Source organism: Leptodactylus fuscus, chromosome 1 (assembly GCF_031893055.1).
Source record: "Leptodactylus fuscus isolate aLepFus1 chromosome 1, aLepFus1.hap2, whole genome shotgun sequence".
In the NCBI taxonomy this organism is placed as follows: domain Eukaryota; kingdom Metazoa; phylum Chordata; class Amphibia; order Anura; family Leptodactylidae; genus Leptodactylus; species Leptodactylus fuscus.
In genome coordinates this window covers 253,590,054-253,610,433 of record NC_134265.1, presented here as the reverse complement: position 1 = coordinate 253,610,433, position 20,380 = coordinate 253,590,054, and the positions used below count along the sequence as shown (strand labels likewise).

The 20,380-nt window shown below is 40.9% G+C and overlaps 1 protein-coding gene across 1 annotated transcript in view; it reads right to left on the bottom strand.

Moving 5' to 3' along the window:
* Positions 1–6,683: 6,683 nt before the first annotated feature.
* Positions 6,684–20,380, bottom strand: part of BANK1 (B cell scaffold protein with ankyrin repeats 1) — a 252,190-nt gene continuing 238,493 nt past the window's right edge. The window contains exons 14-19 of the mRNA XM_075285589.1: positions 18,023–18,204; positions 17,693–17,756; positions 15,986–16,015; positions 13,673–13,746; positions 8,096–8,169; positions 6,684–6,794 (exon numbers count right to left, since the gene is read on the bottom strand). Coding sequence (XP_075141690.1) covers positions 8,098–8,169; positions 13,673–13,746; positions 15,986–16,015; positions 17,693–17,756; positions 18,023–18,204 — 422 coding nt within the window. The 3' untranslated portion in view covers positions 6,684–6,794; positions 8,096–8,097. The remainder of the gene's footprint in view (positions 6,795–8,095; positions 8,170–13,672; positions 13,747–15,985; positions 16,016–17,692; positions 17,757–18,022; positions 18,205–20,380) is intronic.

The following is a 20,380-nucleotide window of genomic DNA, read 5'->3' as shown; positions in this document are numbered from 1 at the left end:
GCGAGGGACAGGACTCAGGATCAGGTAAGTGACCCAAAGAACCCTATAGGAGGACACCAGGTCCTCCCCACCTGTCCACACACAGGACAGAAAAAAACACGCAGGGGGAGGGGTGTGGTGCCCTCTTATAGGGTCCAGCCAGGTGTTAAGTCTGGCTAATTAAAAATTCCGCCTGTCCTACCAGCACACAGGGGCAGAAAATACCCCATATTGTGCCGCTGGTGGGACGCAGGGGAAATGCAATACAATACAATACACAAGACTCTTGTATGATATGTAGCAATAGAAAAATATTTATTAATAGTGGGAGGCTATGCTGCCTCCAAATTCCAGGAAATGCAAATTTCAGCTTTCCTATTCATCCACAGAGATATGAACAAGCCTCTCAGGGTTTGTTTCATTTTGATGTTGGATGGCTCGGGTCGCAAATCTGTTTCGAAGCAGAACAAGTTTAGTACAAACCACACTATAAAATGGCTTAGGACATAGTGAGCACGTCTAGCTGTCTAATGCAAACACAGCTGAATGTCAAAGTGAATGTGACATTAATATACTTTGGGGTCTCTTCAGGAGGCCCAGTGGAGGTGACAAAATAAAAAAAAACATTCATTGTCACACACCTATTGGGCCATTCTTCAATATTTGGTGAGATCTCCCCTAAACTTCCTCAGTTATTTGAAGTGTACTTGCACAAAGTTTTTGAAAGAACTTGGAAGGGAGGTTGTTCCATACATCTTGGAGAACTAACTACAGATATACCTGTGGTTGTAGGTAGGATACAGCCAGACTCTACGGTATTGAGATCAAGGCTCTCTGAAGGCCATCATCACTTCTGGACTCCAGCTCCAAGAGGTGGGCACACCAAATATTAATTTGATTTAGACTTCTCATTTGATCATTCACTTTTGAATTTTGTTAAATGGCAAAAATAAACCATTAACACTTCTATTTTTCAAAGCATTGTTATTGTGCAGCATTTTATCCACACCTGTCTAAAACTTTTGCCCCATGCTTAATAGTCCCTATGACTTCTGCACTGATGGTTCCTCTGTTGATCCTTGTTTATATAGCACGTCATTTTAACAGCCAGTAACTCGGCACAGTCCATATTGGACTGAAGTCAGTGACTGACTACCGTGGTCATTTCTTCAGTAAAGGAAAGACAGTTACAGTATATAAGTATTGACATGGCGTTGTCACAGAATTTGCAAGGTACGTGTTATTTTTAGCCATATACAGTTATTTTTTGTATGAAAAGTTAGAAAACCCTTTTCCATATTTCTGTTTAGTATAATATAAATGACAGCACATTATTATTTTATACCATAAGATAAATGACCTATTAAAGGCATATCGAATGGAGACTAAGTATATGTTTCAATGGCTCCAAGCATTAGATTTATACTTTAGTAAGTTTTTAAGAAGACTACACAAATAACACTAAGTTCACGCTAGTGTTTGGGTTTCCGGCCCTTGAGTCTGCTTGGGGACCTGAAAAACATAAACCTTGTTCGCTTAAAAAGCACTTACCAAAGGAAACCTGCGGACCCCTTAGACTATAATGGCGCCTACCGGGTTTCTGCCAAAAACGTTGGAGAGAAAACTCTCTGCCTATTTTAATTGGAGGACGGAGCCTCATGCTGAGACTCAAACACTAGTGTGAACCTAACATAAAGGGTTTGCATCAAAAGTTGGAAAATCTGGGTTATAGGTTGGACTTGATGGACTGGTGTCTTCATCCAACCATCTACTATGTAATTATGATCTGTAGGGTCTTGTTGTGCAAAGTGTTTTATTGCTGTTTCTGCTTCTACTCGTATTGTTATATTCTGGTGTTTACTGTTAATAGCCCCATTATGGTTATAACACATTTTACATTTTTCTCTGAGGCAGGGGGCATGTACAGTGTTTGTCAGTAGTTTACAGCTTCACATTTCCTCACTTCCCATTAGACTTTGCAGCTCTCTGTAAACAATAAAATCACTTCTTACATAAAGAAACCTGTAAATTCTCTGCTGTTACAGACAAAAGGTGAGATTATTTACTCCAGTCTTCATTACCACTAGTCTTCATAACTAGAGATGAGCGAGTAGTACTCGATTGAGTAGGTATTCGATCGAATACTACGGTATTCGAAATACTTGTACTCGATCTGGGCAGAGCCGACTGCGCATGTCCGCTTGTAGTGTAGATCCCTGGCAGAGTGAATGAAGAGCTGGAAGACGCCGCGGGGAAGCTGCAAGGAGAAGACTGCTTGGAGGATCCAGCCCGACCCTCACTCGTGGACTTGGTAAGTATAATTTGATCGAACGTTGCCTACCCCTGAAACGAGCATTTTCCCCCCATAGACTATAATAGGGTTCGATATTCGATTCAAGTAGTCGAATATTGAGAGGCTACTCGAAAAGAATATCGAACCTCGAACATTTTACTGTTCGCTCATCTCTATTCATAACCCCATCGCCAGCGGATGGTGCACCTCATATATGACAAGGCACACACACAATCATGAATGATACCCTTCACCAGGCTGTGTGTCTGGAGGGAAATCTGTGCCAGCTCATACCTGGCATAGATTTCCAGCATCATTTATGCAAACTTTCTGGTGTAAATGAAAATGAATCAGGTGGGAAAGCAGCAAGGGCAGTGTAAAAACATCACAAATTTTTTGTGTGAAAACCTAATTTGCACAAAAAAATTGTGAATTTTTGTGCTTTCTATGCCAGAAAACTGAAGCACAAGGCATCAGCTCTGGCAGAAGCAACTATGTAATAGCAGATAATAAATAACAAAGAAAAGCCCAAGTGAACCCACTATAGGTGATCCAGAGGCACTAAACATATCTCTGACAGAGAAAAAGAGCTCTCAACACAATAAAGAAACTGCTTACTGTCAGTGATACCATAAAACCACAGTAAAAATCAGCTGGTCAGACATTTGCAGTATCAGAAGGAGATGACTCTTTGCACTCACTTCTGTAGAGCTGTTGGGGATAAGACAAGCTGCAGCCTCCTGTCTAAGCAGTATACAGGCAGGGAGCACAAAGCAGCAAAGCTGTGGGTCAGTATACAGAGGCTGTATGCTGGACTTGCCTTTACCACTTCTGTTTTCCGTTTTGAGCCTCCTGGTTTCTAAAGATGGACTTTCCTTAGTAACAGGGAGTCTGTCAACTGTATTGACAGTGCAAAACCGCTGACATGCCGTAGTCTTTATATACTTTGTGTAAGCTATCGGCAGCAACATTGCTGAATAAATGAACCTTCAATCCAGGGCAAACACCACCATAAAAACCCTAGAGGTAGTCTCACATTCTGAGGTGAAACTTATCATCTATCATGTTGGTAGAGAATAAGCTGCTAATATAAGAAAATGCCTATCATTTTCAGAATGGGTGAGGTCTCTGAGATTACACCCCCATCAATTACATATATCTCAGGGATATGCCATGTCCATATATAATGTGAATAATCCTTTACTTGCAATGTTTACTGGGATTTAATATTGCTGAGAGAAAACCAAAACAAATTGTATAGTTAAAATCTTTATTGGCAAAATATTCTTGTAAACATTTCTTATTTATTAAAAGCTAATATCAATACTATTATCAAATACCAAACTCCACTAGGCACTTGTCCTGGGTCTGACAACAGCAACAGTGGTGTGAACCCCTATATAGCTGCATAGACTTCTCTGCTTATTATGTATGATCCAAGCAAGAAGATGAAATGAAAACAATGAGCCTGAGACGACCTTATGTCAGAGAAATGAGAAACACAGACACCAGGTATTTAACCCAAAGAGAACCATTAACCCCATTCCCTTCTCTAGACCACTAGTAATCTAAACATTAACCCCTTTGTTGTTGTAGACCATCTGGGAATTAACAACGTTAGCAAGCAATAATTAATCCTACAACTAAACTAGTTTAAGTGTGCATTGAATCGGAGTATTATAGGGATAGTTTATTATATTACTTAGATAATGGCTGGGGTGTAGTTATAGGGGGTGCGGAGGTACTAATGTCTAAGAGGCCATGGAGCCTGAGGGAGCCCAAAGGACTCTCTACAACATAAGAAGACACCAGTAGGGGCCCACACGGTGGCTCAGTGGTTAGCACTGCAGCCTTGCAGCGCTGGAGTCCTGGTGTTCAAATCCCACCAAGGGCAAAAACCATCTGCAAGGAGTTTGTATGTTCTCCCTGTGTTTGCATGGATTTCCATCCCATGTTCCAAAGACATACTGATAGGGAAAAAATGTACATTGTGAGCTCTATGTGGGGCTCACAATCTACATTTAAAAAAAAAAAAAAAAAAAGAAAAAAAGAAGACACCAGTATTATGCATAGCACACAGAAAAGTGGGGGTGCCGTTACAGATTCTTCTTTAGGGCCCAGGAGCTTCAGGGATCCATTACACCTCTAGAAACTGAAATATATAAAATTACCAAGCGTGGCCGCGCTAATTAAAAATTAGGTACATATGAGAATACATATAAGTCCTTGTGGACTCCAGAAATAAGTCAACTTGTATCACGCCTTTTTGGTACGTAAACAAGCTATGTATGCTGAAAAACGTGGGGCTGCGTCTATGGCTTACGACTCTAAGGTCGAAAGAAATCACAGGACAGTGATTGAGGGATATACCCCCCAAAAATACCAAAAGCGCGCTCCCTTCAGTAAAGATGAGTTCTGGTATGCTGATGAATCAGAATAAAAAGGAATTTATTTATGATGATGCGTTTCGGGGTTCTCTGGTACCTCACAAGTACCACCCCTTCATCAGATCTCTCAGAGTTCCAGAATGTTTGCCTGTATCCGCCTCAAAATCCTGACCAAAAAGACGGCTCCCATTGAAATCAATGGGAGCCACTCAGGAATTTTTTCCAGGAGCTGTTTCTTCCGGCTCCTGGAAAAATAAGCGAGATGCTCATTCTTCAGGTCGAGTCGCCTCACGAATCGGCCTGAAGACACTCCCTTCTCTGGACTAGGGCCATTCATTGGGCCTAATCTGGACCGGAGTGCGCAACTGGATGCCGGTGCAGTGCACTGGCTTTCAGTAGCGGCTACCTGGCTTTTGGACTTACCTGGCTTTTGGCTACCTGGCTATTTTCTAGCACTGATACTATTCTGTTGCCCATATGAAGTGTTTTACCAGAATATCTGTCAATATTTTTTGCTCAAATTGCTACTTAAATTACTCAGAGAGGACCAAGAGCTGTCTGTAACTGACATATGTTTAAAGGATATCATTTACATTGCTGTCTCAATTTCCCAAGTGCCAAATTTCCATTCTTACGCTTCCATATTTTCCCTCTATCCAAAGTGGAATAGTAATTGATCCTATAAACAATAATCTTATTTCAAGAATATATCATATTACTTTTAACAGGGTTCCTATAAATTACATTTACGACTTTTTGGGGCTGGTTTTTATGGGGATACACCTGCTCCCAAACTCTCTGTTAAACTCAAGAATGAGTGACTCCTTTGTCCTTCTCTAAAGGAGTTATCCAAGATTAGAAAACTTGCTTGTCTTCTTTCACCTTCTTCTTCTGAGGAAGTGACATCAGTCATGTGGTCACACGGCATTCCTATAAATAAGTCCTATACATTTGAACAGAACCGAGATGTAACATGGCCATGTGCTTGAGAAGAGAAAATGAAGATCTCTGTGAAAGAAAGCAGTCATGCTTTCTAATCCTGGTTTACCCCTTTAAATGAAAGTGTGGCTGTGCATGTGGTACTCCTCTTTAGTAACATTTACATATTATAAAATTCCATTTAAAGAGAACTTCCACCTACTCCAATTCTTAGCATGTTAATAGGCACCGCTCCATTGATTTCAGCAGAGTTAGTATTTCTCTGATCCCACAGTTCCTGAGCAATCGGTGCTGTTAATTTTGGTGTCTAATATGCTACTAGGCAGGAAAGAGGGCGAGATTCAGAGCCCCGATCAGAGACAGATGTAGTCAGAGCTCAGAATCCGCCCCTTTGTCTGCTCTTGCCTGACACCACCTACCTGTTGTGCCGAATCTGTGGAGCAGCACCTATTAAATGGTGCAAAGAGCTGGACTTAGAAGGGGTGGTGAAAGGTCCTCTTTACATGCAAAGGTCTCTGAAGGATAAGAAATAATACAAATGTACTTCTTGCTAAAGAGCAATCTTCATAAATAGACCATAGAGGTTAAGCACAAAATCATCCACTCAGCTTAGCAATATACATGCAAAATAATAACTTCTGATTGCATATCATGAGAAATGTTCTTGTTTGCAGTTGTTGTTACATATGCCTTTCACTGCTTTACTGTCAGCCAAACAAAGACACATAGAAACTGTATGTAAGAATAACTTAATCTTACTAAATTAAAAAAAATATGTTTTCAAAACGAGCATGTCTTGAAAAGATGCAGAACTTTTCACTGTTCAATGATTATGCTTTGTTTCATGAAATTGGAAACCTCCTGTAGGCTGAGGCCCCCACGTTGCCTCCTTTCTTGTTTGTTTTTTCCAGATTTTGCGCTGTTTATTTTTTTAACTATAGTCAGGAGTGACTTGAAAAGTTATGGACAATATAAAAGAAAGCTCTTAGACGTTTTCCTTCTGTTAAATTCACTCTTGACTTTGGCTGAAAAAAAAAAACTACAGCAAAATCTGCAACAAAATAAGGTTGCTTTTCTGCAACGTTGGGTTTTAGCTTTAATGTCAGTATGAATTTGGATGAAAAATATTTCAGCTTTCTTCACTGGAGCTTTATCTTTGGATTCTTCAGAATACCATTAGTTTGGTGAGCGAAAACCTATAAATAAAAACAGATTGTGTTGATTATGTAGGTACTACACATATATGGCAAAGGTAAGGCCAGTTTTCACAATTTGAGGTGAGTTGATGCACTTTAAAGAGTAGCTTTATGAATTATTACAAAATTGTTAGTTTCACACTGTGGTCATTCATTTTAAGAATGGGAAAAAAAACTCCAGAAAAATTGCTTTACCTCTAGGTACAGAGGTAGCAGATACACCCATGCTGTTGAGCCTGAGGAGGCCCCAAGGCTCCATGGCAATATAGAAAGACACTTTGATTATAAACGATACATAGTAGGTGGGACTCCTGTTACAAACTTTACACTGGGTTGTTCAAATGTGGTTGCCTCCTCGTCTATAGGCAATATACTAGTCTGGTTTAAGGCTTAAATGTATGTCTTTACTTAGTTTACTTACATTTACTTACATTAAAGGGTCATCTATGATTAGAAAAACATCTTACAGCTCTTTTTTAAAAAAAAAACCAAAAAACCCCATGACAGCTCTCTACAAGTAACGAGTGGTATTGCAGTTTATTAACAGTGAAGGGGCAGAGCTATAATACCACTCTAGACTTGTGGGTAGTTCGCACTGCTTTTATAAGAGATTTTTTCCTAAATCTGAACAATCCCTTTAACCCCTTTTATCCCCTTAGGGTGCATGCACACTACGTAACGCCGGGCGTGTATGAGAGCCGTACACGCCGGCATTACAGCAGACTGCCGAACACTTTCCATTCACTTCAATGGGAGCGCTCGTAAACGCCGCTGTTACGAGCGCTCCCATTGAAGTGAATGGGAAGTGTTTGGCAGCCCTGCTGTAACGCCGGCGTGTACGACTCTCATACACGCCCGGCGTTACGTAGTGTGCATGCACCCTTAGACTGCAGTCTAGAATTAGGAAAAAGGATAGATCTTAAGGAAGCTTGCACTGTTAAATTCGGTGCACTGATGGCTTTCCAGGTATTTGAACCGATATCTTCCCACTGTCAGAAGGGCATTGCTCATAGCTCAGCATCATCTCTGGACTGTGAGTAAATGCCTTCCACCCCCTGACTGTACTCTAACATGCTCATGGGTTTCAAAAAGAATGGACATCTCATTTCTTTTTTGCCGCTAGCGGAAAAAAACACTAGCGGAAAAGACCCAGAAGCGTTTTGTATACTTTGAATGGTGAGGCGTTTTTTGGTTCAGGGTTTGGAGGCGGATTTCTGCCAAAACCCTGACCAAAAAACTCTGTGTGAACTTCCCCTTATTGTGAACACCCATTTCATTCCTTCAGGGCTCCACTTACTCACCATTACTTTGTATGCGGTGACTTTCCAGTCGTGTCATTGTCTTTTTTTATTGGATGATAAGGAGCAGAAAAATTCTAAGACATCAAAAGCAGAACAGAAAAAAAGTCATAAGCTGAGCAGTGTTTGTATCACTGCATATTAATGAAATAAGAATGTTAAAGAGTAAATAATTTTTTTAAAACATTTTTCATTATCACATTTTCACTTAATTTTCATTTATGCATTCTTCATTAGTGCAGGTGAAGGGACTAAACACTGCAATATACTTCATTAAGAGAAAATGCCTGTGTATTTCTCCTGTCCTTTACTTCTGATATGATTGACTTTAGTCCGTATTCCGTACACAATCAGTCTCAGTTTACAGCAATAAATGAGTCATTTCTATCAGGAGAAGGCTGGATAGTAATTCCTGGTAACCCAGCTGTATTGTGAAAGAAAACTATCTATAGTACATATATCTCTCTGCTTTGAAGAGCTCTTATTTTTCTCCTCTTCTTCTCTCCATAGAATCCTATTGTATATATTTGATCAGCAACAGGAGGCAAATGAGTGAAGAAACAGGCATTTTTCTTATGTGAGGTACATTTCGAAAAAAAAAAAAAAAAAAAGTTTAGTTGTGATTTAAAGGAGTCTTTCAGGTCCAAAATGCCTCCCAATAGTGCATGTAATGCTTAGTTCACATCTGTGTTTGGTAATCCATTCGGGGAGTTTGCATGGAAACCCCTTGAACGGACTACCGAACGCATTTGCAAGTGGTGTGCAGTGAAAGCACACAGATCCCCATAGAGTATAATGTTCTTGCCGCGCGCGAATCATGCGGACAGGAAAGTAGATTGTGAACTACTTTCCTGTCTGCATGTTCCCTGTGGAAATCTACCGCCAAGCACACAGACCCTTATAGTCTATGGGAATCCATGTGCTTTCACTGCACACCGCTTGCAAATGCATTCGGTATTCCATTCAGGGGGGTCCACATGCGGACTTTCCTGAACGGAATACTAATGGAAATGTGAACGAGGCCTAAGCGTCATTAACAGGGACAGAAACATAGCTTTGTGGCCACAAACTGATCAAGCAAACATCTGTCTTATAGATATACACATCAGCCTGCAAGTGCACTTGGGGCATTGCAAAGCCTTGGGCGGCACACAGGAGGGGGGCGGCAGCTCTCCTTGTGCTGGTTCAGACATCTACGTATCAGCGTAGGCGGCATCTGACTGCTGAGAGAAGAGGATCACGGAGGCAGCAGCGAGATCGGTAAGTATAATAACATTTTTTTGTTTTATAATAGGCCGCTGCTTGCTGGAGTATCTTCAGCAGTTAGCGGCCTATTTACCAACCTCCCCGGACCTGCTTACTGCCGCACCCGCTTCCCCTTGTACTATAGGCCGCAGAGGCCAGTAGTGAGTAGGCCAGAGCCCAGGCCGTGATCCCACTGCTGCTATTATTATACTTGGGGGTCTTTCCAGACCCCCGAGTATAATAACCGGAGCCCCAGGGGAGGTGAGGGAACATAATAAACACTGTTACTCACCTCTCTGGGATCCAATGTTAATCCTAGGAGGCTTCGGGCCTATATGGTAATGTCCCAGATGTCATGTGGTCTGGGATATTACCATATAGCCCCAAAGCCTGCTAGAATTAAAGAGGACCTTTCATGGGTTTGGGCAAAGGCAGTTTTATATACCACTGGAAAGCCGACAGTGCACTGAATTCGCACTGTCGGCTTTCCCAATCTGAGCCCCGAGTGAAGAGCTATCGGTGCCGGTACCATAGCTCTTCACAGTCAGAAGAGCGTTCCTGAAAGTCTTTCAGGAACATCCTTCTTCCCAGCAGTGCCTACTCCCTGCATCTCTACAATACTAGTCTAGGGAGGCGGGGTCCTCTGTCCTCTTCAGAGCGCCCTGAGTAGGAGAGCTGGCATCTGCCAGCTCTGCTACATCGGGCCGTGCGCTCAGTTCAACTCCGGAGTAGTTGAGCTGAGTGTGCAGTATCGTCTGCAGAGTGTAGTTGAGCTGAGTGTGCAGTATCCGATACTGCACACTCAGCTCAACTATTCCGGAGTAGTTGAGCTGAGCCCACGGCCCGATGTAGGAGAGCTGGCAGATGTAGCAGTCTGATGCAGCAGCCTAACACACTCAGCTCTGCTGCATCGGACTGCTAACATCGGCCAGCTCTGCTACATCTCTGGTGTAGCAGCTCTGCACTACTCCCGACCATCCCTCCATCTTCTCCTCCTGTCACACACATCTCGTGTGGAGCAGAGCTCAGCGCACACTCAGCTCTACTACATCTCTACAACAGAGTGTATAGATGTAGCAGAGCTGAGTGTGTGCTGAGCTCTGTTACACCAGAGATGTGTGTGACAGAAGGAGGAGCTGGAGGGATGGTTGGCAGTACTGCAGAGCTGTGTGTGTGACAGGAGGAGTAGTTTGAGGGATGGTTGGGTGTAGCAGAGCTAAGCCCTGCTTCATCTCCGGTGTCTGGAGTAGCCGAGCTAACCGCATAGCTAGCTCTGCTTCATCTCGCCATAAGAATGCATTGACCAGCATTGATTGGCCAGTGTACAGCATTCGGACAATCAACGCTGATTCTGCCAGAGGAGGTGGAGTCTAAAATCGGACCAGAATGGAAACTGCTGTGGACCGATTTTAGACTCCGCCTCCTCAGGCAGAACCAGCGTTGATTTGGCCGAATGCTGTACACTGGCCAATCAACGCTGGTCAATGCATTCCTATGGGAAAAAGTCAGGTCCGGCATATCGCAAGCTGACAGGGATCCCAACATTATAAAGGTACTTGATGCCCCCAGACATGCTTCCCCTGCTGTCCCAGTTGCATTCCAGGGTGTTGGCATCATTTCCTGGGGTGTCTTAGTGGACTTGGTGACTCTCCTGAGTCGAATGGTGGGTTCCCCTGTAGCGAAGCATTTTCTCCCATAGACTATAATGGGGTTCGATATTCGTTTGAATAGTTGAATATTGAGCGGCTATTCGAAACGAATATCGAATATCAAACATTTTACTGTTCGCTCATCTCTAGTTTTGAACTATATTTTAAACACATTGTTGAGAAACCAGAACCCACACAGAAATCCAACAATCGTCGCTTTAGAAATGCACAGAATGTCATAAAAGGCTCCCAGCAAACCATGTTGTAATCCATGGCTCTTGTATTCTTCATTATTTATGAATTTGTATCTTCGCTTTAGGCTACAAGTCATAATTTTTTATGTTATGATTTATTTTCCTAAAACATCATAGTTAATACATTCTGTAAATATTATAAATAGTGTTGTATAATGCAGGAACAATTTTAGTATATTCTACTTTCAAATCCTGTTCAAAAGATGGATCTTTGATGCTTGGAACATCATGCGTTACAATGGATCCAATATAGTAACTATACAATTAATGTATGATGTTAGCCAAATATACGGTATTCCATTTGTTTCTGAGCATTATTATATTGAGAGATTATTATATTTGAATGAATACATATGTTAGCTAAGTAATTTACATGTGTAATATATCCCACCTTGGATACCACTATAGAGAACATTGCAGGACAACATATGTAGCAATTTCATAATACAGTATTAGTATAACTCTATTATTTGAAACACTTCTTTTAGAAGTGAACCCTTGTGAAAAAGCCTGCTAACTATAGGAGTTCCCTGCATTTCCATGATAGTAGCAATCTGTGACCAGGTCTATAGGAACATGCACTATATCTGTCAACATATTACATGACACAATGATGCAGTCAATGTTCTTACATCATGTTATATAGCTGCAGTTTACTGTCATCATCAGGCATCCTTTAGCTTTAACAGATATAACATTACTCGCATAGTTTCCTTTATATATACTTGTATAAGGGAATTGCTAGAAGAGCAATTCTAATGTAGCTGCTGGTGATACCTAGAGGAAGTGAACAACAAGACTGTGAGTCTTAAGTTGAACCCGTCGCTGTCCTTGCCTACTTGCCTCACTGCCCTAGGCAGCAGAGGACAACTGGGCGGTAGTCCCTTCTTATGATACAGGTAAGTAGCCAAAGAAACAAAAGTGCTGGATGGACTGACCCCCAGGAAGAAGGCAGTAAGCGCCGAAACTCGCGAAGGGGACGGGGAGGGTCCGCCCTGGTGAATTCTGTGTGAGACTTCGCAATTGTGGGTATGTTCATGCTGTTATCAACTACGGCCTCATTATCTCAGTATAAATATACCAGGATCTGCTGTCAGGTTTATTTATTTATCTGTCATACACTAGGCATGGTAATCGGTATCCACCACATACAGCTAACGCTAGGTTCACACCTGCGTTCAGGGTCTCCGTTCTATGGTTTCCGTCTTCTGCATGCCAGAAGACGGAAAGCACAGACCGGGTCCGGCTGTGAGCGGCGGAGAGCGTTTTAGGCTCTCCGCCGCGAAACCGGATTTTTTTATCCGGACACAGAGTACTGCATGTCTGACTCTGTGTCCGGATTATAAAACCTGGTTTTGCGGCGGAGAGCATAAAACGCTCACTGCCGCGCACGGCCGGACAGCTTTCTCACCCATTCAAATGAATGGGTGAGAAAGTCTCCTGCAGGTTTCCGTCTCCTGCCTCTGTTTTAGGCAGGAAACGGAAACCTGAGGTACGGAGTGCCGGCGCAGATGTGAACGAGCCCTTACTATAATCACTATGTACACTGGCCATTTATGCCAATTTTCCTTGCTGGAATAATTTGCCATATACGTTATATAAGCTGTGGATGTTTGAATAATATTGGGTATTGTCGCTCACCATCTGATTACCATCACTCTAGTGTACTTTATATACTTTGATACTTTATGGTACGCTGTAGTTGCTATATCTGTTTAGTACAGAGGTTCATGTACATTAACTGTCTACTTATCTGACTGCTGTTATATACTATATCACCACTGTCCTATATACACCTCTTACTTTATACTGCTGTGATATATTGCATTTAATTCTTGACCATAGGTATTTATATGTGTTAAAGTGTCTGTTTTATATACGTTTTCTCCGTTTTTTTACATTTATATACTACTCTCTTGATCCATTGACCATTTTTATTTGGATCTAATAACATCTATACATATACAGCCTCTGATTCAAATACTTACCCATATTCATTTTCTACCTCGGTTTGGACCTTCTTGTCTGATGGTATTTATCCCTCATTGTTTTGAATGTATTTTATGTATTTATCCATATTTTGTTGGTTTTTGACACACAGCAACAGATTCTTAGCTGTTCAGCAGTAACAAGTGCAAAGGATCACAACTGAACATGCCGCCTCAAAGTGCTAAATCTGAGCAGTTAGAAAACATGTCTGATTTTTGGTATCTTTCCCTTGGTTTTCCCCCTATCCCCCACATCCTCTTTTGGTTTTCTGTATCCTTTTTTCCTTGTTGTCCTCTTTTCAGTTCACATTGTATACACTGTACTATGACCCTTGTTACTATGTTACTAGCCCCCTACGTGGGGGACCTTCCACATTGTTTTAGGATGGAGTACACTTTTCTGTAATATAAAATCTTTAAAACTAAAAATGAAATGACACTTACTGGTGGTTTATTTGGCTTTTGGTAAATACTGTTATCAAACATGCCATTCGTTGCTTTCTGTTTTCCAGGGAATGCTGAAAAGAGAAATCTATGATGAGTGCTAATAATCTGTTATGCTGTTAAAGGAGAGACAATTGTACCATTTACCAGCAAAGTAGGTTATAAATATCTGATCTTGAGGAGGCCTCCTGCTGGAAACCCCATTGATCACTACAAAGGGAGAGGTGAATGAAGTGAATGTCACTGTATTCATTGTGGGACTAATGGAAAAAGATTGCCTATGTCAGTCCATTGTGGGACAACCCTTTCAGGAATATGATGGACTATATGTTATTAATATAAATGTATATTTTATTGATAAAATTTTTTTTCTATATTTACATATTTATATTCAACTGAGTATCATATTATGTAGATCAAAAGACCTTCTGTTAGCCAATGAGGGTTCCATGGAATACTAAGGTTCATTGGGTCTTATAAGACACTCTCGTGCTACAATTGTCGCTTCTTCATAGGTTTGTGACTTGTTCTAATAAATTCATCTCACGGGGCATTCACACGGAGTAAGGGAGGGTTCATACGATGCCTTTTGGCTCGTAATCTGGCATGTGAATTTATGCGGCCGTGAATTTGAAGATTGAAAATCACAGCCGTAAAATAGCACCGCGTATACGATCCCGGCTTCAATGGGAGCGTATACGGCCCGCAAAAGCTCCCGCTGCGCCAGATTACGAGCCAAAAGACATTGTGTGAACCCTCGCTAAGGGTTTCACACAGAGTAACGCTCCGCTCATTGAAATCAATGGTAGGCTTTTTAACCCGTTGATTTCAATGTGTAGCACGCGTAAGACGGCACCCATTGAAGTCAATGGGATTCTGTTTTACAGCGGTCACTCTGACACATGTTTACGTGTCAGAATGAGCGGAGCATTACTCCGTGTGAAAGCACCCTAATGCGGCGCTGATTCTGTCACAAAAACTCGCACAAGAATCAGCACTGCAAAACAGAATCCCATTGAGTTCAATGGGTTCAGTTTAACACGCGTAACACATTGAAGTCAATGGGATTCTGTTTTGTAGCGCTGATTCTTACGTGAGTTATTGTGCACGCATCAGCGCCACTTTACTCTGAGTGAATGCCCCCTCAAAGGTCCCTTTTTTGTCATTCTGTGAACTAAGCAGGTCTCCATCTGACAAGCTGACTGAACGGAATCTCACCTGTTTGGTGAATATTAGTGTTTAACAACCAGCAAAGGTACTCTTAGAAAATAATAGGGCACCAACAAAAAGTTATGGGTAACCGATCTCCTGTCACATATGATTGACTGATGTTTATTTCTATATGTACATTAATGTATAGCATTCTATAAAGTGGGATAATGTGTCCACATCTAAACATCTAGGTAGAAGCAGTATACGCAGTAGGATCTTTTGCTGATGTATTTGATAAATCTTTTTAGTGTAATATCCTTTATGATTCATTTCTATGTTGTGGAACAAGATCCATAACACAATATTGTTACATATAAATGGGCAAAGATCATAACTGAAATGAGTTCATCATACATTTTTACAGAGAATCAGTGGTGACTGGTAATAGAGGATACACCAAGTCCAGAAAAAACACAGCAACAGGCTGACTTCAATTCTTAGGCCTCATACACACAAAAGCTTAGATTTATTAAGCCACCTACTCATTTTCTGGCATAAAAGAGTCGCATTACTCGATCTGATGACTTTTTAAACAACACTTGTAACAAGAATCGTCACAAGTGCCATCTTTACCACACTCTTACCACTTTCCGAAAATTAGGCTGGGTGATGATGCCACCGGTCTAGCCAAACTCATTATTGTTGCCACTAGTTTTCCAAAGTAAACTTTATACCAACTACGATTGGCAAACGGACCGCTGAGAGTAACCCCTCTAAATTAGTGAAAGTGGGTGAACTTCCCATTCAAACTCCATACAACAGATTACCTGTGTTTTCTGCCAACTTTTTCATAAAAAGAATCTGGACAAGTTCAATTTGTCCCACTATTTAACACGTTTGTTCCAATCTACAAAGGGTTGCTCCATGTTCAGATGTATGGCACACACTGCACACTTTTCATAGACCAGTTCACCAAATGGGTGTGTGGATGGGATTCGCCATACTGTAAAACGCTGTGGTTTTAGGCACAGCATTCACACCATGACTAAACCACTGTGTTTACGCTACATGGGGCCCTGGCCTAATAGATTTCTGGCTTGATACAATAGAACTTGCATTCTGGGGTTGTAGGTTTTCTTCATCTTTCATACATGAACTTACCATTTGGTTGATGGACAATAGTAATTTTATCTGTTAAAACAAATGGACATCAATGCATTAGAATATAAACCAAAGAAATCTAAATTCTTCCAGAAACAAACCACATTCTTACAAATATATAAACAGTGATTTTTGTCAGCACCTTCATTTTTAACCAACAGTTTATTTTTTGCTTGGATTGTTGTTTGGATTGCAGGTTAGATGGGTTTTTATTTTTCCTTTCTCAGAGCCATATGAGGGCCTAATGTTTGCAAGACAAATTGTTCTTTATAATGGTATAGTTTATTATTCTGTACAATGTACTGGGAAGCTGGAAAAATTCAGAATGGGGTGGAATTGGAGAAAAACTGCATTTGTTCGACTGTCTTACAGGCCTTGTTTTTACAGCATTCACTGTGCAGCCAAAATGACAAGTCACCTGTATTCTTTGGTATGTTTCAGTACAATTTTGGAGATACCAAATTTATTTAGTTTTATTTTCATTATAACCCCTTAACAAAAATCCAAAACGTTGCAAAAAAAAAACCCAGAAGTTTTTCTTAAACTCGCCATATTCTGACACCCATAACTTTTTTTACATTTCTGTGAGCTATTTTGGGGAACGCCTATTGCTTTGATTACTTTTTGTTCAAAATTTTAGCAGTGGCAAAACAGTGAAAAAATGTCAGTTTGGCACTTTTGATTTTTTCCCCCCTCCAATATAGCGTTCACCGTACAGGAAAAATATTTTAAGAAGCTTCTAGACTGGGTGTTTTTGGACATAGGGATACTTAACGTGTATGTGTTTCACAGTAGTTTTCTACTTTTATATGTATTCTAGGGAAAATAGGGGTGATTTGAATTTTTGATTCTTTTTAATATTTTATTTATTTATTTATTTATTTATTTTTAATACTGTAATTAGTAGACTCCATTTTTTTTATTGCAAAATACTGGCATTTGTATGACAGGCTGCATAAAGCAACCTGTTATACAAATGAATGTCAGATAAGCCTGGGAACTTTCAATAGACTTCCGACTGTAATGGCAATGGGTGCTAGAAATCCTCCCCAAAATGGTGGCGCCCATGCGCTGCTGGGAAAATGGCTCCTTGGTCAACCTTGACTGAGACACCAGGGGCTTTATTGCCCTGTATAATACAGCAAAGACCAGGCGGCTATGATGGCTACTCAGGAGCTGACATCCCAATATCCGCATTAATATTAAGGGAGAAGTTGGGAAGGGTTAAGCATATGAATTTGTGGTACAGCTAAAATACCACTGTGCACTTTTTTTGCAGTGCTAAGATATTTATGATGTGCAATTTGAGAGCCAGACAACATAAGCTATACTTGCCAAGGGGTCCTTTGATGTATGTGCCTTGATGCTTGAAAGCATAAAAAGTCATGTGCAAATGAACTTAACTAGTCACAGTGGGCGGAAAGGAACTTCAGCCTAGTCACACTGATCTCTTGTGGTTACGCCTATTGGAAATTAGAGATATTTGGCTCCAGAGCTATGAAGACCCTAGTCTTCATAAATCTGTCCCATTGAGCCAAATATCATTCAAAGAACCTTAGGTCTAAGCTGTGAATTAGCTATTGCAAGTCTTGACAAGGGGTTTAGAAATGATAATAAATAATTGCATGTGGTTCTGCAGTAAATATAGTCACTACAAAGATCAACTTCAAAATATTTTTAAAGCACATTTATGATTTTAAGACTTACCGTAAACTCTTTCATCATCTGTTTTATTTCCAATAATATTATCACGTAACTGCTGTAGTTTTTTCTATTTGAACACAGAAAATGTACAATTTGTCATATTTTTGTATCTAGAATCCATGTTCAAGGAATAAATATCCATGAAATGTAACAAGTAACACACAGTATACCAACTTCAATATAAAATAAGAGTACCATTTTACCATTTTAATGCAGTGATCTAATGGTATTCTAGAATGGATATGCAAAATACCAAGACTAGAATCTGAAAATATTGCAATGACACTCCTTAAGACACGTGACAGCGAATGTTCACCTCAACTTATTATTTACCTGCTGGAGAAGATCTAATCCACTCTTTTCATTCTGCCACTGCTGGAATTTTTGGAGTGCTTCATCCATTGTGATAATACCCATTTTCACCTTTTCTTGTAGTAATATGAGCTCATCCTGCCTGGTGAGTGCATACTGCTGGGCAGGAATCTGAGGTTCATATTTAGCCAGTTGCACTTTGTCTGCAATTCATAAAACATCAAGTGAATTCATATGTCGTTTTTTCAAAATGGCTAGTGATATACATAGTGCTATTCCAAATGGGAATTTCTCACTGGTCTTATACATAAAACGTGTGGTAGACATACTGGCGGGAATTTTTTAACCCATCTATACCAGTTTCTGATATAGATGGGCATCAATGTGGCGCATCTTGACATATGACTCTTTCTTCTGGAAAATGTCCAGCACATCCTTTATTTGGCATTTCATAACATTTTAACTTTGGTGTCATCCAACTTTTAGCATTTTTTGGGAGGTGGAATGACTTTAAAAAAGCTAATTTTTTGTATGTTTACTATACAAGCTAATGTGTTTATATTATTGAACTCATTGTACTTAAAGCTTCATTTGCATAATACTATTGGGCTATCTAAAGGCATGATGGTGCTCAGAATAATGTCCTCTACAATGCATTCAGACTGGCTTGATATCCAGTTTCCTTAGTTATTCCACAAGAAAAGAAAAAGATTGACAGTCTGGACAGACCAGGGTCAGGGGATAATCATACACATTGGGGAGAGTGTGTTCCTACATAGGCATATGTAGACTTACAAGTCATTCCTGCTCCGCTAGGGAATATGGGTAAAAAATATGCAAATCTATTCTGCATGATGTAATTAGGAAAACAGTGCCTCTGTATGCTGCCCTCTAGTGGCAGCTCCCTTAAAATCATACATGACTCAGTTAATAAGCCTTACTGATATGATGCGGGATTTATTGCCAAACCACTATTTCTATTCCAAAAGGAACAGATTCCAGCTATGGACAGCGCTGTTTCAGCCTTTTGGGCCTCCTCAGCATAGCGTCGGATACTGGTTTGGCAGAGTGAGAGACTATTGACCTGGTCTATAGTTACGCTTTGAAAAAGGAGCAATGGAGTTCCGAATCGCGTTGGCATTTTTTTAGGGGTTTTTCTTTTTTCTGTTCTTTCATTTGCAATTATCATGATTTGGTCATTATTATGATATCTAATAAAAGTTACATTTTATCTACTATTGGAAGAGTTGCCGTGCACCACGAAGAGACCTTTTCATCATTAGAGGTGAGCAGGAACACACCTTGACTTTTTAATACATTTTTATACTAACTGCTAGATTTGGAGTCGGGAACGAATTTTTTCCCCTGAAATGGGGAAATTGGCATAAGCCACATGAGGTTTTCTGACTTCCCCTGGATCAAGACTGTAGGGATTGTAGGGTTATAGGTTGGATTTGATGGACTAATGTCTTTATCCAGCCTCATTTACTATGTAACTATGTAACCAAAAAGGCTAACTGCGGGGCGTACTTGCACATCCTCGTCAAACTCACCCAAACCTCAGCTGGGGGAAGCCTCCACTCACCCCAAGGGCCACAGGTCCAACTTCTACACCCAATACGTGTAAGGCACAGAGGGATCGGAGAGGACAAGGCTGTGGTTGGCCAGGTACTCACGCAACATGCGCCTGTACTGTTCTCTCCTGATGACACTAGGACCCTCAGTGGTGGTAGTTTGGCCGGGTGGGGGGGGGGCGGCATTAACGTGTCCCAGACCTTGGAGAGTGTTCCCCTAGTGGTTGTGTACTGGATGGCAGTTGTTAGCTTCTTGGAGGAAATCTCCTCTCTGCTGTCAGCGAGGGTTTACTGAAACATTTCCATCATATTCTGCACCAGTTGCTTGTGGCAATCATTTATGCGATTTTTCCTCTACCCTACCAGAATGAAAGACAAGATTTTTTTCTTATTCCGGGGGTCGAGGATTTAAAAAATCCAGTATTGTTTGCTCTCCATGATGTGAACTATGTTTGTTTGCTTGTTTGTTTGTTGTTTGTTTTTCTCTCCATGATGTGAACTATGCCTTTGTCTCTTGAAAAGCAACCCAACATGAAGTCAGCCATGTGTGCCACAGTGTTACTTGGCATGACTTCGCTGGCCCCAAATGTAAGGGTCACTCTCCATTTTCTCCATTTTCCACTCCGCTTCACACCATCCGTGCAGAAGCAATGGGATGCACTGAACTTCCCCTCAAGCCTCGTGTGGGACAGTGACATGAAATACCACTTAATCCCCCTCGTCTTCCTCTGTCAGCCAACGGTGCGAAGATGACAGGAGTGTGCTCTGAATGTTTTCAACCTTGCAGAGGCTACTTTTCACTTAC